We start from the raw sequence: 27,434 nt of genomic DNA, 5'->3' as shown, positions 1-27,434 counted from the left end.
TTCTAAAAAAGGTGGTGTCCATTTACTTGTGACCACGCTGTGTAGATAATTGAGTCGAGCCAACAGTAGGCACCTTAAGTAAAGTGTGTGAATCGCTGTGAATTATAGCGTGTGTTTATAAAAGTAAAGTTAAAGTGACTGTGGAAATTCTCTGTATTGCAAAGTTGTATCAAGAAAGAATAAACTAGTTTTATTTTAGAAAGGACATGTATCGCTGAAGTTCCTCGGAAAGAATTTATACCGGAAATTAACAAACTAACAGAGACGTAACAATACATTAATCCAATCGTAGCGTACTAAAATAAATGTATTTGTGTATATTACATTATTACTGCAATAGACAGTAGTGCAAACGCAGGATTTTATGTAAAAAAAGAAATAGAAAATGTAAAAAAAATAGTTTATTATGTCACATAAATATTTATAAGTTAGACTTTGTGATTAGTATTGAGCGTTACAACTAGTTAATAGCATTTTTGATGGATGATTTTAACATACTAATATAGTGGCATGATGTTGCTGATGCACGAGATTTCGTGCACTTGCGTTTTCATTTTAAATTGATTTTTACCGGAAAACTCCCAGGTTTTCCAAAAATGTATGATTGGTTTGTATTTTCACCCTCCTTTTCATTCAAATATATAAAAAATAACTTGTTTTATTAGAAAAATACAATCAATCGCATGAGATAATATATTAGTCATGTGTATATGCACAGCTGCCTGTTGTGTACATTTCAGTCTGTTAGCAGATTAACGGTTTATTTTTTCTTAAACTCAGAGATGGCATCGAGTTCTGTTTTAATTCTGCAGCGAACCACTTTGAATTCCATTTATCAAAGCATTAATATACTGAATACTTTTTTCCGTTCACCAAAATAAACCTCGAAATTTACTCAGAAATGTTGTTTTGTTTTTTGCGCCGATTTACATCTGTTTTTGTAGTAATATACAGCGATAGATTCCGGGAAAATAAAAGCCGAAAAAGCAGGGCCCCGTGCACGATTTAGTACCACAAACGATATGTTTATAAATTTGATTGAAAAAAATTCCTGGCCATTCAACAATAACAAAGGAACAGACTTGTAGCCCAAGGAACATACGACCCCTCTTTCTGAGGAACAATATTTGTATTGTGAGGTTAGTAAATGTTATAGAGCTAAAGGACACAATTTGGTAGTAGAGAGCATACATAATTCTCTATTGTTTCAGAAAAAACTGATACAGCAGTATGCTTAAACCAGCAATAGGCTCCAAAAACACATCTTTGCCAATCTGGGGTAATGGCTTCATCTGCAAAGCTAGTGTTATGAAAACGAACCCTCTAACCTAAAAAGCTACTGCAAAGAAGGTGGACATATTCCTGGCATCATTAAGAAGATATTAAACAAGGATTTGAGGTTAGGAAGACTTGCAAGCTTCCAGCCACACATTTCAAACCAATTGTTGTTTTTGTGAGAAAAATGATCGAAGAAACAGGAATCGTCACAGAAACCCCATTTGACTTCATACCTGTCAAGCCTCCCAGATGTAGCTCTAATGGGCTTTGGTGCCTCTGATCTTTTTGAATAAAGTTTTCGAAGCCAATGTCCATGTACATTGGATTGTCTGTGAAAGACTATCAAGACCTGGTCTCATTATCCTTCAAAAATTTTTGTTAAAATGGAAATGGTGGTGTTGGGTAATGATGCACAAAATGACATACAATAAATGTAATAAAAATTTCCAAGGCAGCAAGGGATCTAGAACCTTCTTATAAAATTCAGTTAACCTCAAAAAGTATTTCAATTTACATCAATATTTAGAAAAACACAATTTTTATTTAAAGGAGGAATAATTTTATCCAAAACAATGCTATAAAAGCTCCAAGAGTAATTGTTAAGTAAAGACTATACTTCATAGTAATAGAAAAAATCAAGAAATTGTCAAAGCATGCAAGAAATGACGAGATTTACTGTTCTGTTACGTTTTAATTCAAGGAATAAAGTGGAGGTTATCTAAGCTTATTTGGAATTTTAGTAGCAGATAATCTATTTCAGTTCCTAGAAAAGTAAATTGTAGATGGCCATACTGCCAAGTAATGAAGTATGTGTCATTACTTTTTGTATTTCTTCTAATAAATCAAGTTTTTACTGAAAGAATAAATGATTCATGACATATATACATTCAACAAACAATTACATAAACGAGATATATATAACTATTGTACAGCTTTTTAATGGATATTATTTGCTTAGTATTTTAAATTTAATGTTTAAAATCAATTGTATTAAATTTTTTCAATATTTTAGTAATGTTTTAAATGCAGTCTGTTTAAAATATTTAATATACATTCATCTGAAAATTATTCAAGCATTTATTCTGAATAATGCATACACAGTTATACATTTTTCAATTATTACATCTTGTTCGATTATATAAATACAAGTTCAATTCATATATTTCAGAAGCAAACAAAACAGTCACTATAGACTGGAACTTCTTATCCAAGATGTTGGCTCCACTGGTACATTTCAATCTTTTATGATACAATTATTCTACAAAATGTAACAAATTTACATGGAAATCATCATTCACAAAGAAATATCCCTTCCCAGTTCTGTCATAAGACATCGTATCTATCGTCATCTTAATATATATATATATTACAAAGAACAAGATAGTCAGCCACCAACAAAATGAGTAGTTTTGACTTAGTTCCACCACTAACAAGCTTTAGCAAAGTTCCCATTTAACAAAACCTTTCTTATAAAGGTACAAGATTTTTAAAAATATTCAAACAACACATACTCTGCTAATGTACCGAATTATTTTAAATGAAAACAGAAGTATCATAAGACAGGGGAAGAGAGACTTGTAGATTAAACTGTTTAAGAGACTACTATACAGTACTAGAAGACACAATGTAGCCTATTGTTCGATTTTAAAATACATTATCATTAGGCATTATAAATGATAATTCTATTAAGACTACCCTCAGTGGACAATACCTTCTTTTACTAACTTTCAGTAATTAATGTGCTGCTTCTAGACCAAATTTTAAATCTTCACATTTTCATTATCCCTGATAAATAACATCATTATGTTGAGCAAGAAATAACTGAGCGATCATAGTAGCTATACAATTGTTTAATCTGCTTGGTGTTATCTCAACAGCCACAAATCTTTTAACCATGTTCTGTTCATAAGTATACAGAAACCTAATTTCAATAGAGCTACTATGAGTGGAATTTTTAAGGAGTTTCAAATAAAACAATAAAACTGATAACTTACAACTGTATTTTCAGTTAAAAGTTACCAACTGTAAAAGGGCAAACACCCATTTATGACAAGACCTCTTTATGCATTTTTAAATGTGGATTTAGCAATTAAAAGATAGCCAGTTTTTAACAGCATTTCTTATTGTACAGTTTCATTGAAATTAGAAAGAACGCAATAACCTGGCTTTAGGAACTCAAACAGGGGAAACTCCAATGATATTGTTGAACTGCAATATCAAAGCTATATTTTCTTTATTAGTACTGCATTCTCTAAATTATTTTGGCCCCAAATTCAATATTTATTAAGATGCATATTGAGTTTTATAGAATTACAGAAAAGCAGTTATTTATAAATAAGGAAAATTCTAGTTTCTGTTCAATATGTGAAACAATATCTCACAAATTATCATATACTGGATCAGACATAATCACAGAAATTAAAAAACAAAACATATATATATATTTGTATGGTTCAATTGCCTAGCACAATGTAATTAACAAACATTTTTTGTGTTCTTTCACAAAATATCAACAATCACTAAAAGCCTTTCATTTCTACATCCTATGGTAATGAATCTCGTAAGTACACTTTTCCAGCTAGATTTTTTTTTTATGGAAATGATTTAAATTAATCACAATTGTTCCATCTTTACACCTCTAGTTGAACTTAAAAGTGTATAGTGTATATATGAAAGATTAAGGTATTGAAAAATACTTGTAATTTCATCTTCTGGTCAGTTATGGAACAATAATATGTAACATTTCATAGTTTTCGATAGTCACAAGTTTCCTACAATATATATACATTCCTTTTAAAGCTACACCTGCAAAAAAGATATGAAGCACAATAAATTTAAGCCAACAAATCATATTTGATGTTAATTATATACTACCTAAGGAGTTCAAACAATAACTGCTAAATACAAATGTTTAAAACACAGTTGTATTTCTGCTTGACCTGCTTCACATTAAAATATTCTTGTTGTTTCAGATGTTACGACAGTTCTGACTACACTTTGTGTCATGTCCTAATAATGTTACAACAAACAAAATACTAACTATACAGAAGATAAATTAATTTGAAGCTTAACACTTGTGAAAAATGTTTTATTAATATAAAGAACACTTGTCACATTTTTGTACTTTAATAATCAAAAATGTCCTTCATACATCTCAATCCTACATATAAAGATTTGCATTTTCTACTAAATTTACACAAATTTTTTATGCACGTTTTACAATTTCAAAGCTACTTTCACATATTCATAGTTTGAAAGTACACGTTACTATTTCATACAAACATATGTTCACAGACTACAACAACTATGCAAGTTCTTCATGACTCAAGGAGCTACTGGTCAGCTAGGATATGTCAAAAAGTGTATGTTAAACCCCTTCTAGAACTAGAAGTCAATAGGAAGGATATATCACTACTTCTAATGAATTGTACTCATACAAAATAACACATATCACAAAGGACTTACACTTACGTGGCCCGAGCTCTTCATTAAATATAATTCAGACAGAACGACTAACAGGTATTGGACAAAAGGAAGATGAAAGTCTTCTGTAATACTAGAGAAAACACACCTACATAATAGTAAAACAGAGCCCTCTACAACTACGTTTGCCCAGAAGATTATTAAAACAAGTTATTGAATGGAAAGAAAGATTCTTAGTTGGATTTATGGTTGTTTCAGAATCCTACTGCACTAGGAAAACAAAACAAGTGACAAGAACTAAGACATTAAATTCACGATATTATGAAGTTTGTATCCCATTTTTTTGAACAAATTGTCTGATTCTAAACATTTTGCTAAGGGTAAAACACAAACAGTGTGGAGCTTCTCTGTGGCCATTTGTTAATAATATTTGTTCAACTTTCATGTTCCTTAACCCAGATATATGACAGTACAATAACCAGAGAAATACTATTTACAGATGCTCATAGAAAATGGAAATGTTACAATGGAACATTAGCATTATTGGAACATCTGTCAAACGAGTTTTAAAGAAAACTCTCTCATTGTACAATGTAGAGGTTTTTTAAGTAAGTATAATGAAGAATAGTAGTCAAAAGTGCCATCATAAAGGGTTCAAGAATTCACAAGATTAATATTTCCAACCACTTCTATTATCATGTCTTGCTAACAACTACCTGTATGTTCACTGTCTCCTACACATATCATGCAGTTATATACTACGTATACATAAATTACATACAATTTTTCATGTGACTCAGCAACAGCTGTAATTATTTCCTTTAACAATGCATATTACCCATAATTTCTGCAAAAAAGGTAATTTTTCTCCTATTTTAGTTCAACATATTTTGCATTTACACACATATACAAATGTCTAAGGCTTTAAAATACAATTCTCATTGAAGTACGTTGCATTAATACATTTTTACATTAATTTTTTCTTCAGTACTTCCTGTAAGTTAATGCTATTTACACATGCATTTTGCACGTTCTAATCAAAACTTCACAAATAATATATCTAATTACACTTTTATAAAAATGTTTACATTCTTCTTTACAACTTGTATGTTACATGAAATGTTTACTAAATACTCTGTTTCTTAAAATTCTTATCAAGTTTAATCAGTCTTTCTCTATAACAATGTTTTCCTTTTCTGCACAAGCTCATGCCAGTTTTAGAACTTTCGACAACACAATTTTTGAAAATATCAACAAATTAAAGTAAACTATTCATTCTCAATTGAAGAGCTAATCAATTTTTAATTCTCCGAAAATAAGGGGCACTTTGTGGTTATGATGAAGTTGCACAGTGAATTTATTGTACAAAATGTATTATTTAAAAAGAAGTTATTAAACAAGCCAAACATCACTTCCTTACTTTCATAAATTACTACTTTTTAAGTACAACACCTTTCATCACCTAATGCAGACCAATCTTAAGATAAACTTTGGATCAAAAATTACATGGTACAAACATGATTACACAGCTACAAACATATCACAATTAAAATGTTTAACTCAAACATTTCAATTTAAATAATATATTTCTAATATCAGCTTTTATATATATATATATATTTTCTGCATCTAAAATTAACTTTCAAGTTCTAGAAGTTAGGGTTGAAAAAAAAACAAAAAAAAAACTAAAATTACATTGGTGCAACTATCGTTTAAAAGTTACTAAAATAAAAACTATGGTGTAAAACATCTACTGAAATTCTATATTCGTAACCAGCCTATTTTGTGAAGAACCTGAAGCAATGAGACAACAAAGTAAGATCCCTAAGAAAACTACTCCAAGTAAACTTTGATTTTTCTGGTTGAAATTTTAAAATAATAAAAACACATTACATAAAAATAATATAAAATATTTTTCTAAGAATATTATTATCATGCATACACCCATGGTTATAGAAATAGAGCTCTACATCCAAAGAACTTTCTGTATTAGTTCAAGAGTAAAAATTACCACATTTATATAAAATTTGCATTTACAGTTTTTGTTTATTCCAAGTAAAGTGACATTCACTAGTGTTCATACACAAATTCTTTTTCCATCTTCATCTGGAAATGAAACATGACCTAGTTGTTTTTACTGCTGTATCTCAAAAGCAAAATAGCACAGATATTCTCCAAGAAAATCTTTTCCACACTGTTAATTTTACTTGGCATGTAGTTATTCTGGAAAAGAAAAATCACATTGCTTTAACAAGTGGCTATCTGAACAACAGGTAATTTATATACACTTTCAAATATACACATTTCTGAAATTAGTATTACAGAACCCACTAACATTTTAATTTATAATGTAGTACCAGACAAAATTAAAAGTGTTATTAAAATTATGAATCAAGATTTAATTTCTTAAAATTTACACAGTAGTTATACACAATATGTAAAAAACTAGTTTTTTTTATAAGATTAAAAGATAATATCCACACTCAAAGTTAATAAAAACACCAGCTTTAATAGTAATTTGAACATAAGCACTTTGTTAGATAAATCAGAACTGCATGCATGCATCAAAACCCAAAAACACTCCTAAACTAATAAGCAAAAAAATAGAAAAAAAAATGTTAAGACTAATTTTGGGAAAATGTGACAACAAATTGTTGGCTTGTTTATTTGGTATATCCCCACAGTTTCATAAGGGCTATATGCTCTAGCCATTCCTAATTTTAAAACTGATAGGTTAGAGGGAAGGCAACAAGTCAACATCATACATTACAAACTCTCGGGCTACCCAAATTAAATGGAATTTGATTGTCTCTCTTATAATGCACCCATAGCCCTAAAATGCATAACACGAGCTATCAGTAACAGGATACAAACCACAGTCCAGTACGCTAACTACTAGAGACTACATTTGGTCCTACAACATGTGCAACAGGTATTGAGAGAAAAAAGAAAAGAAGAAATTCTTGGAACACGTATACACTAGTAACACACTAAAGACAACACCAATGATGATGGCAAAAAATATAAACATTTACTGCTTATTAACTCTAGAATTACCGATGGTGTCCATGGCACATACTAGCTTTTTTAAACACATTTTTCAAAACAATTAATGCATTAAGTTGCTCGAGTGTCAATAACTTTGTCAATTACAGGATCTCCAAGACATATTAGTCACACAAAAAACTTAAGCATTAAAATTACCATCAATACTGCAGTTAATCCCAGTAATTACTGTTAAGGTGATTTATGTATTTTAGATGCAAAATGAGTGATTTCATCCAATACTTTTGATTAGTTCTTTTTCACTGAGTGATATAATAGGTAAAAGCAAAAAACTCCAAATATGATCAAACATGTAAGCCTCATAAACAGTGAATGGGATAAGACAAATTGGTTATTTGAGAATTAATAAACTATAAAAGCATTTATTTGTGATGGATTTTGAATAAACATTTGGAGCAACTAGTTGTAGAAAAAAAATCTCAGAAAAATCTGTGAAAAAAGAACACAGTATAGGTAACAATCTGAAGTTGTTCTTATAGAAACAATAAAAACATAAGTTTTAAGGTAATTCAGTCAATTATAGTATTTACTATCATCAATTAGTGTAAAAGATGTCAACCAGCTAGGCACAATGCTTATGTCCAAAATCAGTATAATTCAGGGATGAGAACAGCAAATTAAACTTTTGTGTGGTCCTGGGTTCAAGCCCATAAAATCCAAGGGTTTATGTGCTTTCTGGTGCATTGTAGGTCAATTTGAAGCATTATTCACCCTACTTACTGTTAGGATGATCAGTAAATACTGGGCTTTTGCCAATTTTTGCCATCTTAACTTGCATTCCAATGATCAAAATTACAGACTAGCTAACATACAAACTGACCATTTCATGAAATATTTAGATAGATATTACATACAAGTGTTTATAATTGCAATTATTAGACCCGTGATGTAAAAACTAGTCATTTCATGAAATATTGAGGAAACGCCTGTGCAAATCAGTTTCTACTAGGGCAAATTACTGATCAATCAATTACAAATTGAGTCTTTTAAAAGAAAGATATGGAATATTACTTATGTTCTTGTGTAAACCTCTGTCTACCATACTAGACCATGATAAAATTTGCATGCACTATGACAACCATTTTTTTAGTACATTTTGGCTAATAAAGGGACACGTTAATGTAATAGCATATAATGCTTTAGTTCAGTAAGACACTGGTTTCACCCTTCCCCATGTATAGAATAATTTATGAGATTAAAAAGAATTTTGGAATCTGTAATGTTTTCATTTCTAACAAATAGTTTTTGACTGAAAATAATTTCATCGGATCATGTCTCTGTTCAACTTAGGCTACAAATAAATGATTTCACACATAAAAAGTAAAATGTCCATTCTAGTAATTCTAAACAAATGGGCAAAAACAATTCCCCATTTTGGTGGATGGCAAAAGATTTAAAGCTTACCCCTATGCTTATCTTTTTCAATTGTCCACGATTGCACTCTAAGGAGTTTGTACATTTTCAAGGTGTTTATATAACTCTGACTTCCAAAGAAGTTTTGTAATTGGTTGGCTGTCACATGATCAGCCAGTTAAAAGAAGCCTCAAATATCAATTTCAGTTTTGCATTAACATAAAAGCAAATGCTGCAATCTATGTTTTTACAACTAGTATTAGTACTTTTTTCTTCAGCCAAAGAATTTTCCTCATCTGATTTCAGTAAACTGGGTGGATGGCCAATTTTGATAATAGTAACGGTGGATATCTACCACTTCTCATCCTGCATAACTGCAAAGATTGTTGGTTAAAACAACATGTGCTTGAGAGAAATCCTAGAGAAGCAGATTAAACACTGCCTACATATTACTGATAAGTGCTTTGGTGAAATAACATTATAATAATGTTTCATGGAAAAAGCTTAAAATGTGGGATAAGCTTGTTATCTATCACAACAGTACATATTTACACTGTAGACATTCATTGTTGGGATGCCTAATAAAATGTTTCTTTTCAGTAACAAGATTATCAACTCAGGAGGTCAGACAACCAAGTTTTAACACAAATATATCTTGCCATATTTTACCCTGTGCAATCTGTCTATTATAACAAGTCTGCCAGAGGGAGTTGAGGAGTGAGGGATTTGTGTTAAAAAATCATTCCAAGCACATGATTTTAAAATAGGTACAACTTTATGAGATACAACTGAATTTACCAAAAACCATAAGGTTATATTATCTTACTCATGATCACAAGCTGAATCACACAAAACTACACTGCATTTTAGGTTGCAATAATTCATGCATTTGTAGTTCAGATTTCTTCACAATATAACAAACATTTTCCTATATCCCTATTATCTGTGTGTCATATTTCATGAAAATATTTATACATGAAATTATATTAGAGAGTACTTCATCCCAAACCCTTCCTAGAATTAAATAAATGGCTTGTTGGTTAGTTCTTTTATAAATACTAAAATTTAGTAGAGAATAAATAAGTACAAAATACATCAAGTTCACCATGCAATTTCTTAGCACTTCTGAAATACCTACTGATAAGACAGAAGCACCACAAGCTATAAAATTATTACTTCTGAAGATAACAAACTAATTTATTTAATTGAAATTTCCAGTAAGCAACAATTTTCTCTATACTGAACACTTCAAGTTCCTTGCCAGGTTTGTACAAAGACAAAGGGGTTTACAAAGGCATGTGAGATACATGTCCTTCTGCACATGCAATAATCACAATGCCATACTTATACGGAATTATCACTATACAGACATACTGTATGTTAGCAACTATGTTGTCTACATTCTGATATACAGAACAACCAACACAACTTCAGGATCCTTACTACAGTACCTGTAAATGATGAGTACCAGCTGACGTCTATCTCGTTTAATTCCATGTTGTATTACACATCCAGTATCACTTAAGGATCTTTACTACTAGAATGTATTGTGTGCCAGCAGATGGTCATCTTGTCTATATTTGTTATGTATTGTACATCCAGTCACTGCAGGCTTCTTTCTACTTGTGAAAACTGTGTACCAGGTGCCAACTGATTATTCTAGAGGTATGTCTATGTTATATTATATATCAGGCTTCTCATTACAAGCAAAGGTTTGGGTTTCTCTTATCTATATGTTTGAAGATTTTTCACTTACTGTAATACTGTAGTTTCCCCTTTCTGTTAGATACATTTGCATAACAACAGTGCCCATTCCTTTCCTAGTGGTAATTTATACTGTTTGATAGAGCTGGTAACATTACATTTCTGTTGTCAACAAAAACATTATTTTAGAAATTTGTTTAAAAATTCTATTGCTGCTTATTTTGGATGTGACTTCTCATTAGCTAGAACTGATCAACTTTTAAATTTATTTCCCATTCTGATTTGTTCTTTGTGAACAGTTCTCATAAATTCTTTTCTTGAGTAGTCCTCTGAATCTTCAGGTTGTTATTATTGAGATATTGTTGTTTTTTTTAGAAGTTCTCGTTTTATTTTCTTTGCTTTCAATAAGGAAGGAAGACTCATTAAACCAAGTTGATTATATAAGCTGATGTCACTAATTACATTCTGCAATACAGTCAGTCAACTTCTACATTCTTCTAGCTTTGTTTTCCCTTACTCTTGGAGTTTTTCTTTTATGGAGTAATTTCTGCATTTCAGCTAGTACAAAACTGTTTCAATAAATGCATCTATTTTTTCTAGACAAAACACCAACTTTCTATGTGAATTATTTTACTGCAATTCCTACTTTGGAAGTGGATATATATAGCCCACATTGGAAAACTACTTGCATCACGCAGATTTTGAAAGTTTATTTGATGAGCACCTTAATAGGATCTTTATGGACATATTTCACTAATCATATGAATAACTATACACTAAAATACTGGTAACAGTCCAGGTGGCCAAGCCCTTTCAATTTATTTTGCTCACCAAACTTTATATGGCTATTGTACATGAATTTCCTTCTTACAGGTGCATAACTTTTGTGGATAAACTCACTTGATGATGTAGTTGTTGGTTGTTTGGTGTTAGTCATCTGTACAGAGAACTTGTTCTTGAACATGAAAACTTTGCTTAAAAGTCTATATATTCTTTTGTGGTCTGTTATGTTACAAAACTTTATTCAGCTTTTACCATTTCCTATAAAAAGAGAGAGAGAGAGTAGGAAATGTATCAATATCATCAGACTATCACACAATTATTCTCCTTCGCTGAGTGTACACAGACTGCTCTCCCTAAAAGAAAAAGTCTATGACTAGTGCTCACTGGGAAAATGGCTTCACAGCCCGAGTTCACCGATTTTTCTTATTCAGTCAATAATGAACATAAAATCAGAATAATTTACTTTCTTATCTTTAATTACTTATTTCAAATGGAAGACTGATTCAATGGTTTACGAGGGTGCTGCAACTCCTATGAGAGACACCATTAACACTGCAAAGCCAAGCTGTCTGTATCTGCTATGCTGAACCACCAAATGCTATCTACGTATAACTCCTAATCTGTGAGTGAAACGTAACTCCAAACTTTTGCCCGCAGAGTTCTGGTTTGGGGAAGGATTTTGTCTTATATGGATCTGCACATGGCCCACTCCCTGTCGAGGGCCAGGCCCACCCCCCATATCACAGTGGCTGTAGTACAGTGGTTGACCTTTAGGGTTAAATAAAATGGAGAAATAAATAAAAAAAAGTATATAAAAAATTATAACTCACATGTATAATGGTAAAATTCCCAAAGACAATAAATATAACTCTAACAAAAATAACACAACACATACTTTTTGTATTTTTGACTGCTTTCAATTAGGAGGTACAGGCTTTTAATAACCTCAGAGGGGGATAAGTACAACAAACACTACTTATAACCAGAAAAAGTTAATTACTGTACAAAATTCAAACTTCAAAGCAATCACTTTTGATATCAAACAGTGTGCCATTTTAACTGTACATAGCATAAACAAGCACTGTACTTACTATTGTTGTCATCTCATCAGTAGGCAAAAAAACAAAGTAAAAATAAACAGTTACACAAAAACTCTTTACAACTATTAATAAACATTCAATGTATATTCATACAAAGTCTGCTTTTATATACATTATTGTGAACTTAAAGAAGCATGAAACAAACTTCTGACTTTAAGTAATAATCAAGAAAACTTAAATTTATAACCACTGTGGTATCCATTTTTAAGAATCCACAAGACTTCTCCTATGGTCTAGCTGTGTTCTGCAGATTATAATCCTTCGTAAAAGTGGACTACTAAGCAATGATATAGAAGTAATACATAATTTACATAACCAATATACAAATTGCAGGGTTTATGATTAAATTCATGGGATAATCTTTTATTTCTGACTTAACTAAAGTAAATGAGAATAAGAAATATCAAATTCAAATTTTTAAAACTACTATTACTGCAGAGACAGATAAGTACCATTTCATACATTCTGTAGTATTCTCAGAAAATTATATACTTGTTAAGGCATAATATTCATGATTTCAATTCTACGATACAAAATTAAGTAAAGTATACTTGTAATTAAACAATTCTAGCATTCAGTATACAAACACAGGGAATAAATCTAACAAAATGCACAACATTCTGATACAAACTTTCAGTACACAGTAACATTTGCTGGTTGTTTTAATTATTATTTCTGTTTGCAGAAGATCAATTGTGCATTGCACATTGTTAAGGTTGAATGTCAGGATGAGGAAAGGTTTCACATGAACAGATTCCACAACCAACTATATGAATGTTCATGATAACTAATACATTACAGAATGCACCTTGTTGTGGTTGAGTGTCAGGATGTGGAAAAGTTTCATGTAAACTGACTCTACAAAAATCTATTTGAATGTTCATGCTAACTAATTTGTTGCCGGAACAAGATTTTTTTCTCATGATATTGTTTATTAAAAGTTTTCCTTTTCAATAAAGTATCATAAAAAGCTTCCAGCATATTTTGTTTGTTTGTTTGTTTTGAATTTCACACAAAGCTACATGAGGGTTATCTGCAATAGCTGTCCCTAATTTAGTAGTGTAAGACTAGAGGGAAGGCAGCTAGTCATCACCACCCACCACGAACTCTTGGGCTACTCTTTTACCAACGGATAGCGGAATTGACCGCCACATTATAATGCCCCCACGGCTGAAAGGGCGAGCATGTTTGGTGGGACGGGGATTTGAACCCGCGATCCTCAGATTGAGAGTCGAGTGCAATAACTACCTGGCAATGCCGGGCCTTTAGAGTATATATCCGTTAACTTATTCATATTATTAATCAGCAAAAGAGGAATGTGTTCAACAAATGTATACACAATGGGTTCGCAATGAAATAACTAAGACTGCAGAGGAAAAGAGGAACATGTTCAACAAATGTCCACACGATGGGTTCGTATGAGAGCTACTACATTTCAGTTATTGCAATAACTGAAAACCACAATTAGCAATCACTTTGAATTAGAATAAAAAACTGATTTTGTTTAAACCAAATCAAATATTTTGGAGTACACGTTCATATAAACAAGAGATATTGAAAAGTAAATTCCAAAGAAGAAACATAAAAGTAAGCATAAAATGTATTCTTAATTTCTTTACACTTAATAAAAATTTTTTTTTCAGTTGACAAATTAAGTTTTCAAATATTCCTGATAATTGTCCTAAAACTGAAAGTAAGCAGTTTAAACTTACTTTTCAAAGTTCTCTGCTAAAACTAACTATATAATAATAAAAAAAAAGCTTTCAAAGAACTAATAATTTAACCACTACTAAAATTTTGACAGCCTTATTATGATCAACTGTCTTTTATTAATTGTTTTTAATGCAACTCTAATTAAATGTAATGTACATGCAGGTGCTGTGTAATTTCACAATATATTGTTCCCTTAGTTGTTAGTTACTTAACAAGAACAAGCAAAAGGGTTGGAGAGATCTACCTTAATCAAATACAAGCCAAATATAGCCAGATGATGAAACTACTTTACACCATTCTTTAGAATCATTACATTTACCATACAGCTGAAATTTAGTAGGAAGCAATAAAAAATGTGTTAAAGTATAATAATCAAAAACTTTAAATAATCATAGGAAAATTAAGCCTAGCTTTGGAAAATAAAAAGCTTTTTATATTTGTAATAAGGAATGTATAAACCATTTTTTGCTATTCTATAATAATTTAGATTTTCAAGGAATGTAAGTCATGAATTTTTGCTATGCATATATATTAAATTTTAATTGCAAGTCAATTAACATTAATTTGAATATCTGTACACCAGGTTTTCTTAGCTGTATGATTTAAGTGCTGAAGAAATCTGAGCCACTCACACAAGAGAAAATTGTTCATTCATTTCAAACTGTAATCTACTATTCTAATTCATGAACAAGTGTTCATAATACATAAATATTCTGAAGAAGTTCTAAAGTTAAATATTAAATAACAAATTAACATACCTTGGAGATACAGGTTGTTTATTTAATAATAGTAATAGGAATGCTAGAAATATTTAATTATTATAAATTCCTCATAAAACACTCATCTACACTAACAGTTTGAAGTGCAAAAAATTAAGCACATTCAGTTTAAGTGATGTAAGGTTTGAAAGTAATACACTAGAAAATATTGGTGATAATCAATTTTGAGCTCTCTTTATCAATATTCATGCCATAAAGGTTTATAAACTATTCTTATTATTCCAGTCAATTGCATAATGTCAGGTAAGTCTAAAATTTTGTTTTTTATGTATATTTTTTATTTATTGTAATATATTATTTAATAAGTTATTAAATGTAAAAATTAAGAAACTTATTAGGTTGGATAAAAAAAGTGAATGAAAAAATTCTACGAGACAGCTTCAGCTAGCTGCATCTTATGATTGTAACTTGACTGATTGTTCGACCAAGTTCTCTAATTGCAGTTAATTTGCTGCAAGCAGATGTGAAATGTTTAGAAAACTGAACCTGTGTTAGAATAAATAAATGTAATTGTCTGTTTAATCTGCAGTCATTCTAGAAAAAAATGTATTCATCATTTTATTGCATATTATTCAATATTTTGTTTCATAATTTTTGCTGCAGTTGGTGTTATGGTAGAGCAAACAATTTTTGACATTCATTTAGGAGGTTTTATAGGATATGCAAATGACATATATAAGCACTAAAATGAAAAGAAGTATTTTTATTCTCAGCATGAAAATCACCTTTCACTCAGTAAAAGTTTTGCCAATTCACAGACAAATCTTTAGTAAACAGTACTTCTTTAAAAAATCTGATTTTTTGTTTATAATGGACTTATAATATTTATTAAAAGCTCGCCAAATTTCATGAAGGTATGCTTAGTATATTCTGAGTTAAAGTATGTATAGTTTTATGGTGACATAACTGTTGCAAGTTCAGTCAAAATGAGAGCCCATATACGGAGAGTAAACAAGTCAAAAATTTCTTAATCGTTCTCACTAAATAATTCACTATACCCGTGCTTTCAAACCAATCCTCCAGAGTGATAATGTGGTTGTTATATTGCTATCAAGTTTTCTGAAAAACAATCATCTTTCTAAACATAGTAGCATACACAATGATAAAGTGAAGCTTGTTTTTTTTTATTTTAATTATAAAAAGTAGCATATTGTTGTGAATCTGTAATTTAAGTGGAAATTGTTACTATTAAAAGTAGAAAATAAAGATTTACATAAAAAAAGCTTTCTGGAAAGCCAAGCTGTTTTGAAATATTTCTGAATTAAATAATGTAATGCTTTGTACGATCTACTCAAAATACCATTATCTCAAGAAGCTACAAAAGACATCAGTTCTTATGTAATTAAACATTGTTTAACTTATCCTAATTATTACCCATCATTAGCTAGCATAATGAAGCATCTTACAGTAATTAACTTTGACAAAAATATTAAGAGAAATTTCTTGAAATAGATGTAGAAAAAAAAAACCCTCTGTAATTTTACAACTCTTTAAAAATGTGCTAATATTTAGCCTAAAACTCACCACTAAGATACAATACAGTATGAATATTTTTTGACAAATTCTTCAACCATAAAAGTCTAGACAGCATCAGTAAAAGGAACCTCCCACAATAATATTCTATATAATGTATAAATAACGATAAATCAAAAGGTGAGGAAGCTAGCCAAATGAGCAATCTTTCACTTGTATACAATCTGAAGTGGTCAAGATATGGGTACATACACACAAGAGCTACTGTCACAATAGAGATGCACCCCCCCCCCCCAAATTAACAAATGTAAAACAGAGAACTAGAATTAAGAAGGGGAGGTAAACCATATAAAAATTTAGAGAGAACTGGGATGAGAAACTTTGTGACAATAGCAAGGAGCTGCAAGAACTGGCAAAGAGTAAAACCCGCTATGGTTACCTATAATCACACGTGGCATCTCACACACTTCACATTTATCTAGTGCAGGGTGATTATGGAAAGTACACTCTGAACATTTCCACATGTTTCCTTCATCATTTTCTTCTGCTTCTGACATTCCACTAGTGTTACCTGGGGTGAGAGTTCCTGGTGATAGTTGGGGAGATTCTGGAAATGATCAATACAGAAACGTATTATTAGATTGAATATATCGTATTAAACTTTGATAATTCAAAGACAGTACATCGAAAGGTGGTGTCAATTTCATACATGCATTGCATAATTCTCTTTTTCATCTATAACACACACATTAATACTACTTACATCAAATAACACTAACAGAAGTTAACAAATGCATTTATACAATCATTGTTTCTGAACTTTAAGAACAAAAACAAAATGAAAACAAAACAATACCAAAACTATTAATCCAATTCTGTTAAGCTGTGCATGCTCACCTTTACCCTCAGTAATTAATCTTTTCTCTCTCTAGCATCTTGTTTGTTGTTTGTCAAACACAGGAATCACAACTATTAGGAATATATTTGAGTGAAACTTTTGAAAAACTAAAATTTCAGCATGTGGTAAAATGCTGCAAGCACTGAAGGCAATTGCTTTTTTTTTCTGGGAGGGGGGGGGGCATGTTCCCTTACAAAATTTTTTATTCAGTGAAGCAAAATGGTGCATTTCCCAGATCAGTATGATGCCAAATTTTATCTTGATCTAACCAGTCAACCAACTGCAATGCATCAAAGAAATGTGATAATTTGATAAAATTATGAGATTTTTTTTTCTTATACTAATATACGTTAGTGTGAGAACAGACCCAGATATACAAGTCTTACACTTAATTGGTGAATGTTGGTAACACAACAAACACCAAATTTTCCTGATTACACTAAACAAGTGTTACGAAACAAAAAAATATCAATTGTAAAATATTTATGAGTGACAAATTGTTGAGTAAGAATTATTATTATTTATATTTAAAGTTTTGGCATTTGATACGTAGGCGTGTGCTTGAAACTTGTTCACTGACCAAGAAAGAATTACTAAGCTTGAAATTCATTATATAAATGAAATTTATTCAGTACTTAAAAGTTAAATGATTGATAAAACAAATAACAATGATGAACTCTGGCATAATCCAGTTAACTTAATGATAAGTAATGCAAGCAAATGGATTTACAGCTGTCTCTTTCTGCCATTTTATTACCTAAAATGAAGAAAACCATTACAAATCAATATCTAAATAAAAGTAATTAAAATACTCTCTTGACAAACTTTTAAAATACAAAATTTCTTTATTCTGAGACCAACAATGGTCTCAATAAACAGACATTCTATATATTTGAAGTACCAAAGTGATTCTCAGGAATGTAGAATATAAGACACAGTTACAAACCATTTATACCTTTAGAATTGGTCATATGACCAATTACTACATCATTTACACACAACAGAACCTAAAGAAGGTCATGCCATCTACTGACTTTCTGACCTACTACAAGTCTTATCTTATCTTATTCAAAATATCATAATTGTTTTTACTGTGTTCATTATTTCTCTAGATTCTATATTATTTCTAGCTATCAGATGATTCAGTTGAACCAAAATAAGTTTTTCTCTAACCAAATAATATGACTAGTAAAACATATTTTCAACCAATGAATTTTTAATTTGATTATCTTTAACATTTCTCTTACGTTTGTTCATTCTAAATGTTATATTTCTTTTAGTTTCACTTATGTATGAACAACCACATTCAATTTTGTAAATACCTGTTTTTTATTACATCTAATATTTGAGTGATTTTATTCTTAAGTTTATAAATCAGGGAAAAATACTGATTTGTTTTTTAAACTGCTGAAAGATTTAATAAGACAAACCAGAAACATACAAGAATTTGGACACATATGAACCGAAAGCTGAAATTTTTGGCAAAGTTGTATGCCTGAAAGAAATATAAAACTAAAAATACACAAACATAAGAGAAATGCTAAAAATAAAAAAAAATATATTATTATTCTTTAGCCAAACATATAAGCCTTACTGGTCATTATTTGGTGAAAACTGATATTTTGGCTTATCTGAATGACATGATGGCCAGAAATAACTGTAAAGGTAAAAATAATTTGTCTTGTATTTTACATTCCTTAGGATGACTGAAACATTGAAAGATGTTTTTTTAAGACTATTAACAGTCTTATTATAAAAATTTTAAGTTTTGTATTTTAAATGCCAATCATGCAAGTATTTTATTCAAGGGTTTTACACAAATAATCTGAATTTTATCCTCTAAATAAAACCAATTTTTATATTTTACATAAAAATAATTGCTTACTTATTCGTTGTTAAGCACAAAGCTAGGCTATCAGTGATATGCCCATCATAAGTATCAAGACCTTATTTTCAGCATTATAAGCCCTCAGACTTACCACTGAAACATAGAGGGCAAAAATTATTGCTATTAAAAGAGTTCAAAATTGACAAACAATGAAAATTAAAAAACAAACTAAAAGTCTCTTTATTTTTGGAGTTGCAAGCTTCAGAATAACTGCAGTTCAACCATAAAATGTTAGCATTGAGAAGACAGGCATGATTTTCTTTGAACCTTCAACAGCTTCTATACTTACCTCTATCTTGTTTAGGAACTGCTGGAGGAATGGGTCCAGAGGGTCCAGTAAATATGTTCTTGTAGAAGTTTTCATCTATTACACCTAGAGGAACTGAAGAAAAAGAAAAAAACAGTTATATTACAAGACAAATCTACAAAATTTCTAGTACAATACTAAGATAGTTTTTATCATATTGTTGATAAATATACTGATTGTTAAGAAAGTTAAAAGTCCATGATAACTAAAGATGCCAAATTCAATCAAGATGACATTCCTCTCATGACAGGGAACTCTGTACACATTTCTTTACTTATCACTGCACAATACTACCTTACAGAGACAGTTTAAAAACAGTTTTTCCCACATTGCTGTCATAAATAGAACAAATTTAACTTAATTAACATTTAACAAAATCATTTTCTATTTATACACACCATAATTTGTTCACAAAGCTTGTTAAGTTGTATTCTTTTAGGTCACATATCTAGGTTTATTGTAGTCGTATGTATTTCAATATCGTGGCTATCTATGGGTACTGTTCTCCTCTCTTCAAGTGTACATCATCTTCACCAATATCATCTAGTGGTTGAATTTTAACATTTCCAATTCTTTTAATCCATGCAAGTAACTTTCTTACTGTTTTTTATCCAAAGATATTCTAAGTCTCAATTTGGTTACAAAATAAATTTCAGTGTAACATCATGTGCCTGATAAAACAGCATATATATCAAGTTTTGTTGTTTTCTTTGCTAACAAAAGAAAGGAAGTAGAACTGGCATTCACTCAGTTGGCAACTAGCTGACAAGTCACCCCAGTAAGGTAGGAAACTACATGTAGATATTTGGCTAGATTACTACTTAAAATGAGCAACAATTATGTTTTAATATTTATGAGCATTAATTTGATATAAATTCCCTTAATGAAATTTGACAACAAAAGATACAAAACAGCTTGTTTGTTTTTATTGACTTTGGAGTTACCTTATGTTCAACTAGGGACCAAGACCTCTAATTTGGCTTATAATAAATTTAACCTCAGGTGTGGTCTTTACCACTAACCTTTCATTTCATAGGTCCAAAGTCTATAACTTGTCTAAACTTCAAAGAAAAAACAAAGAGAAAGACACTTCTGAACAACTATTAACACTGAAATTTGGAATATTTCATCCTCCAAAGCCCAGCTATATCTAAAATAACCTATAACTTGATCAAATTTGCCACAAAATAAGTAATGTGTAATTTTAATCTGTGTAATCTTGACCTACGTAAAACTTATACCACTCCTTACTCAAATTTAACAACATACAGAATATAATGATATTGACATCCTAGTGACTTTATTTATTGACTTCTTAAGCACTAGTAGTACACAGTCTGCAAAATGACCAAATCTGGAACCAAGAAATAAAATTACAGCAACCATGCTCACAGACCTTGACATTACCTCAACTCTTGTGAGTAATTCATTACTTCCACTCTTTAAAAACAAATCATGATAAACCTAACCATGTCTGGTCAGTATTCCCAATGTGTGCCAAATACCTACATTCACACACATTAGCAACCACTATACACTTCATTCTCATCTTCATTACAGACAAGATTATACTTGGAAACCCATACATCTCTAGCAAGGAAATAAGCAATTAATATTATCATCAGTTTTATGGTGATGTAATATCAGACATACTACAAATTAACAGATTGTAATTTGCTACTCTTGGCATCATACATGCAAGATTTGTATCATGAATAACTGGTATAAATAGCTCCTTCATAAATTTGCAAGTTTTAAGCCCTGTCAACCTGACAAACTCTGGTATTGAGCATAAGGCCTCATCAGCTATTATGCATGCTCTCTTCTTACTTAAAACCCACAGAGCTCCAGCAAAGAAAGAAATCTTTAATATTATTATCAAACTTACTGTAAGGTAATATCACACAAATAATTGATAAACAGATCATGTTTTGCAAGCCTAGTCATTATACGCCACAACCCTAAAATAAATAACATTTCAGCTGTGGCTTCTCATACTGTAAGTCCGATGAGTTCTGGTACCGGTTGAAATGCCTTGTTGGCAGCAGCATGTGACATTTAGTATGTGCAGATGAAATATTATTATATACACTTCTTACTAGAAACTACAGTGCCATTAAAGGAACAAGTGATTGATATTATTCAGTTATATTCTGATATGGTATTACATCAACTAATGATCAACAAATATGCTTAGAATGTTTAATGAAATTCCTTGAAATAAGGATCATGTGGTTATACAAAACTGCCTCTATTTTATCAAAAAATGCCTAAATACATAAAGGACTGATAGAAAATTAAGGATGATCAAATGCCCACTATCCACACTTCATTACAATAAAATTAAACCAAGTTTTTCTACAGTGATTGGTAAAATTCATTATTCAATATTATATAGAAGACCAACTGTTTAATGGTTGTATATACGTATTAAAGATTTCTTTTCTTTTCTTTTCTAATCATGCACATGTTAATCACTGCGAGATTGGTCATAACTAACTAAACCAATTCACACCAGAAATGGGGAGGAAGTGTGAGAAACATGAGAGGAGGTAAGTATCTATCAAAAATAAATAAATTAATAACCTATTTACTGAAAAAACAACAATAAAAACACCTACATTTCACAAAAAAATTGGCCATATTATGACATAAACTTAACATTGTGGTTAAACTAAATATTTTTAGTAATTTTTATTAAAACTGTAAATTTGCATTTAAGCACACAACACATTCTTTTAGTTTGCACTGTAAAAGCTGATACCCTACATACATGTTTTGCCTCCTCCCCCCTCAATATTTGTGGGTGCCCATTTCTTTGAATTACACAATTTCTTACCCTGCCCCTCATTGTATAAATCAACTTCTCTAGATAAACAGTGACAAGCCACTTGAAGTCTTCTTTTTTCTTCTTGAAATTTTTGTAAATTTTCTACCTGAAATTCAAATATATTATAGTCAGTTTAAAAATTATTTTTACTTGTAAAGATTATTGGACATCAACACAATTTAACATCCTGATCTAATACACAAATCAATTCAAATGGACAGGCAAGCTCTGTCATGAAAGAGGAAACCAATCAGTTTCTCATGTCATATACTTGTAATTAAATGAATGTAAATAACCTTGTATAGGATAGAACTCTGGTACATCTACTACTAATAATAATAATAAATAGCTTTCTCAATAAGCCACTAATCAAAAGTATTTAAATGTCACATTTCTATATTTATAATGTAGTTAATTGTTATAAAAAGTTTTCCCTTTAAATCTGAATAATTACAATAATGAAACAAAATAGTATGAATGTACAAATAATTTGAAAAGTTTTGATCATGATTTCATGTTAATTGATAAAATATGTTGTATTAACAGTTTAGAAAAATCATTACAAATTTATAATACTACAATGTATTTTTAGAAAAATGACAGAATTAAAAAAAATAATCAAATAGTAAATTATTAGAATAATTCTTCATTTCTCTTGCATTACATTCAAAATACAAACTAATTTGATAAACAGTACAGTCATATCTACTAAAAGCAACAACTTTATGAAAATGTTTACATATCTTAATGGAAATAATGAAGGTTAATATTTTTTAAAAACAATAAATTTTAAGAACTAATTATTGAACACTATTAAATATACATCTTTAGCATAACCCTCACATTTTTTTCTTGAAATGATTTAACTTAAATGTTTTTAAAGTTTTTATATTTAGAAAACTAGGTCAGTGGGACTTCTGAAAATGTCTTTTTGAAACACTTTTTATTGAGGTCTACTCAACACTCTTGTTAAGATTCCTAAGTAAAGGCAAATTTGGCCACAGTCTTACAGCTGTCATCAGTTTAGACTGCAAGAAAGAGCAATCACTCAAACTTACACAGGGTGCCTCATGACACTTAAAAAAAGAAGCAAGAAACGTAACAAAAAAGTAAGAGAAATAAGGCACAAGTGAAAAGTCACTAAAATAACTGAAAATAAGTATTAACACATGTAAATACGAGTCTGGAAATAATACATAAAACTACATATAAATAAATTAGCTCTGGACTAAAGAATAACCTTAGGTTTTAAATACTAGTTAACAACTACCAAGAGAAAAGGTTTAAGTATTTGTACTTATTAAATAGCAATACAGTGATTGAATTTGTTTTTCCTGGGCATTAAACATAAAAAAACTAATATGGATGATAACTGAAACAGAAGTACTTCCAACATATCTTAATTAACTAATCAAATAAAATGTCCAAATATATACACTGAGACCTACAGTTTTCCAAAAATGAGGAAGCAATTATTTTGTTGAGCAGAATTTTTTTTCTCAACTTATGATAGTGTCACCTATTTGTAAAAAGCAAGACACTGAAATTCAATGAAAGAATATGATACAGACAATGTAATTCAAAAAAAATACTATTTTAATAATATTAACTTTCATGAAAATTGCAATAACTCACCAACTTTAGTAGAATAGTTTAATATTAGTATTTCAAATGCATTTAACAACTGCTTAGTTAGTGAAGGATAAAAACTATAAGCCAAGTTGACTGGTGATATGGTAAAAAAAATTCTCAACCTTTGAACTTTTACAATAACTAACTATTAAACTTAGTGATTGAATTTTCATATTATGCAAGACATCAGAGCTAGGTAATTAATGGAATTTGTTAACTAAGTAATTAATCATCAAGCTCATTCATTTATTCTTAAAATGACATCACAACAAAAAAACAACACTTATAATTTTGAAAATCAGGTTTCAAAGCCCTTGATGGGCCAATTACATACAGCCCATTGTATAGCTTTGTGTTTAACACAGAAAAAGCATAATGAAAATATTTTGTAAACCTTAATTTCAATTATTGGATAGTTGGAATAATTGAAAATAGTAATAACTGGAAACACTAGCCGACAATTTTTATGACATTGATCCATTTAATTGTAATTTTAGTTAACCAATTATTTTGTGTGACATTAATCAATGCTTACAGGTAAATTAATACTAGAAATAAACTAATTTTAACACCAAAAGCTAATGGTTTCTCAGGAATGTTTGTATCCAAGAGCAGTTTAGCTGGATTACTGATTCCTTGTTAGTGGAATTGAAGTTTGATACTCTTCAAACACTGCACTGTAACAAGACAGGTCAAACTCGTACAATTCATACTACTACAATATTTTTAAACCCCTCTTTCACCAATGATAATTACTGTCCATTTCTGATAGTCTAGTTACATCTGGAGATAGGTTAACAAGAACTTGCTATTCTTATGTATATTGGCTAAATAAAGAGAAAATGGATAAATGTGAACTATAATTTCATTAAAATCAACTCATCATAACTTTCTAGTCTTCCTAACTGATTCACTTAAGCTTTCAAACATGTAGCAAAGCTGATGACCAAATATAATAAAAACAAGGGGTACTTAAAACTATCTTCTCTATAATCATAAAAAACATAGCTTCAAATGATAATGTTAAATAACTAAGTGAAAAAAACAAATCAAACTGATCTATTTAAGCTCTCAAAAAAAATGTAACAAAGTTGATGACAAATGGAATTAACCATAAAAATAATACATACTCAAAGTATTGTATTTCCTATAATAATAGTTTCAAAAACTAATTCAAAATTTCTTAAGGAAAAATTCTGTTATCTAAACTGATATGGAGAAATTAGTTTTAAAAACATGCACATTTCTTTAGATGTGACTGTAAAGTTACTATACAATCAATGTCAATTCCCTGCCACTAACAGCCACATGATATCAGTCTAAATTACAGTAAACAAATTTAAAATACATTTTGATAATTCTTATCATATTTCTTAAACATTTTATACTATTGTAAGAAATGGAGAAAGCAAGCTAACTCAAAAATCAGATAGTATAGTTTGTTTTGTAAAAATAGCATGAAAAGCCACACAACTTACAGGAGATTCTCTTAGCTAATAGGAAGTAGTAGATCTGTTATTTCATACCTAGGTATTTTTAGTGACATATTCATTAAATAATCAGAAGTGAAAAAATAAGAACCTTCTTTGATTAACATTAATTTTTTTAGGGATTATTTGCCTACACAATCTTTAACACAGATACTTATAAGAAATGGTCCTTTAATTGTAAATTAAAAAGATAAAACAAACCAGCAGCAAAAAGAAATACAAAATCTATTTTTTTTTTAATTTACTAAAAAGCCACACACACACACACACACACACACACACACACACACACACACACACACACACACAGAAGACAATCCACTAACAATCTTCAAACTAAAACAATGAAAAAATAATAATTACTTATGTCATGATGTCATTTTTTATGAATTTATTTTGGATAGCTGAACTATCAAGAATTCTCATTCATACTGTGGTGGGAAACATTCTAACAAACACCCAATTCAGGGTGGCCTGCAGAGTGAAGTTTTCTGAACAATCCAAACATGTTAACTTATTAGACAGCATCAGACTGTGTGATAAGCCATTCAATGGAAGAGTCTATAAATAAAGAACAGTTCCCCTACTGTCAGGACAGTGGTGCCAGGTGACTGCTCTATACAAATGAGCCTAATAAAAACTGGCTGCTGGCAAAAAGCCAGTAACTTTTACTCTGTACTTCGGAAAGTTAAATCAAATGAATGACAATCAACCTAGAACCACTGGTTCATATCCTCAAACACAGATGTAAATATATAAGACAATGAACAACATCATTAACAAGCTGTTTTATTATTGTGCAGTAAGAGATCTCTTAGATGTAGGTATATTATGTGATATATTTCCAGAAACTACATGACAAGTCATATAAATATTAATTGCATCAGCTTGTCCAAAGAATGTTTCACTCAACAATAAAATAAACAATGACAGAGTTAACTTTCTCGTGTTACTATAACAACATCTGTGATGATATGAAGAACATCTGGAAGTAAGAGATTATAACAAAGTGCCAAAGCCATTCCATTCTAAAAATACCTCTCTTTTGACGTCAGAAAACACACCCTTGCCTAAAATACCTAATAACTCTAAATGCAAGAAGGATTTTCTGCACACTTCTGGAGACAATTCTCTGACTGTGATTGGTATATACAAGACTCAAGATAATTCCACTAATACTAATTCCTTTGATAATTCATTAAAAATAGAACAAAGAAAAAAAGTATCATTGTGACTAATAACCCAAAACGTGAAGTTCAAAACCATTGATAAAAAGTTGTCTTTGGCTAAAAGTTCTTTTAGAGTTTCTCTAAAGTCAAGATATGCTAAATATAAACAGGTTCAAGGTCAATAAGCTCATAGTATAGTCTAGACAAAAAAAAGATATATCTGCCTATGAAGTTCACATATTATCTTTCTCTTACTCTCAAAGCTTTTTGATATATAACCAGCAACATTCTATAAAAAACTTCAGGTTGATAGACCTTATTAAAGAGAATAATTAAAATTCAACCTTCTAATATTAAACATATTTTCTGCATCAATATATATATATATATAATAACACCTTTTAACCATCACACAAAGAATTTACTCCACCTAGGACAATAATTCATTGTCAGGATCCTTGCATATTTTTGTAACTATATATAAAATTGATGAAGTACCGTACTTTTCAGAATATAAGACGCACCCTTATTTTGAAGACAAAGTTTTA

At 30.1% G+C, this 27,434-nt stretch overlaps 1 protein-coding gene across 2 annotated transcripts in view; it reads right to left on the bottom strand.

The window, feature by feature from the left end:
• Positions 1-2,337: 2,337 nt before the first annotated feature.
• The window catches only part of LOC106458910 (TGF-beta-activated kinase 1 and MAP3K7-binding protein 2-like), a 57,411-nt gene continuing 32,314 nt past the window's right edge, over positions 2,338-27,434 (bottom strand). For both annotated transcript variants that reach the window (XM_022385451.1, XM_022385461.1), the window contains 6 exons: positions 22,605-22,701; positions 19,748-19,840; positions 17,112-17,279; positions 12,699-12,710; positions 10,572-12,375; positions 2,338-6,924 (listed from right to left, as the gene is read on the bottom strand). In XM_022385451.1, coding sequence (XP_022241159.1) covers positions 12,206-12,375; positions 12,699-12,710; positions 17,112-17,279; positions 19,748-19,840; positions 22,605-22,701 — 540 coding nt within the window. In that variant the 3' untranslated portion in view covers positions 2,338-6,924; positions 10,572-12,205. The remainder of the gene's footprint in view (positions 6,925-10,571; positions 12,376-12,698; positions 12,711-17,111; positions 17,280-19,747; positions 19,841-22,604; positions 22,702-27,434) is intronic.

Source organism: Limulus polyphemus, unplaced genomic scaffold, assembly GCF_000517525.1.
Source record: "Limulus polyphemus unplaced genomic scaffold, Limulus_polyphemus-2.1.2 Scaffold25, whole genome shotgun sequence".
Taxonomy (NCBI): Eukaryota; Metazoa; Arthropoda; class Merostomata; order Xiphosura; family Limulidae; genus Limulus; species Limulus polyphemus.
This window is presented reverse-complemented; position numbering and strand designations above follow the sequence as displayed.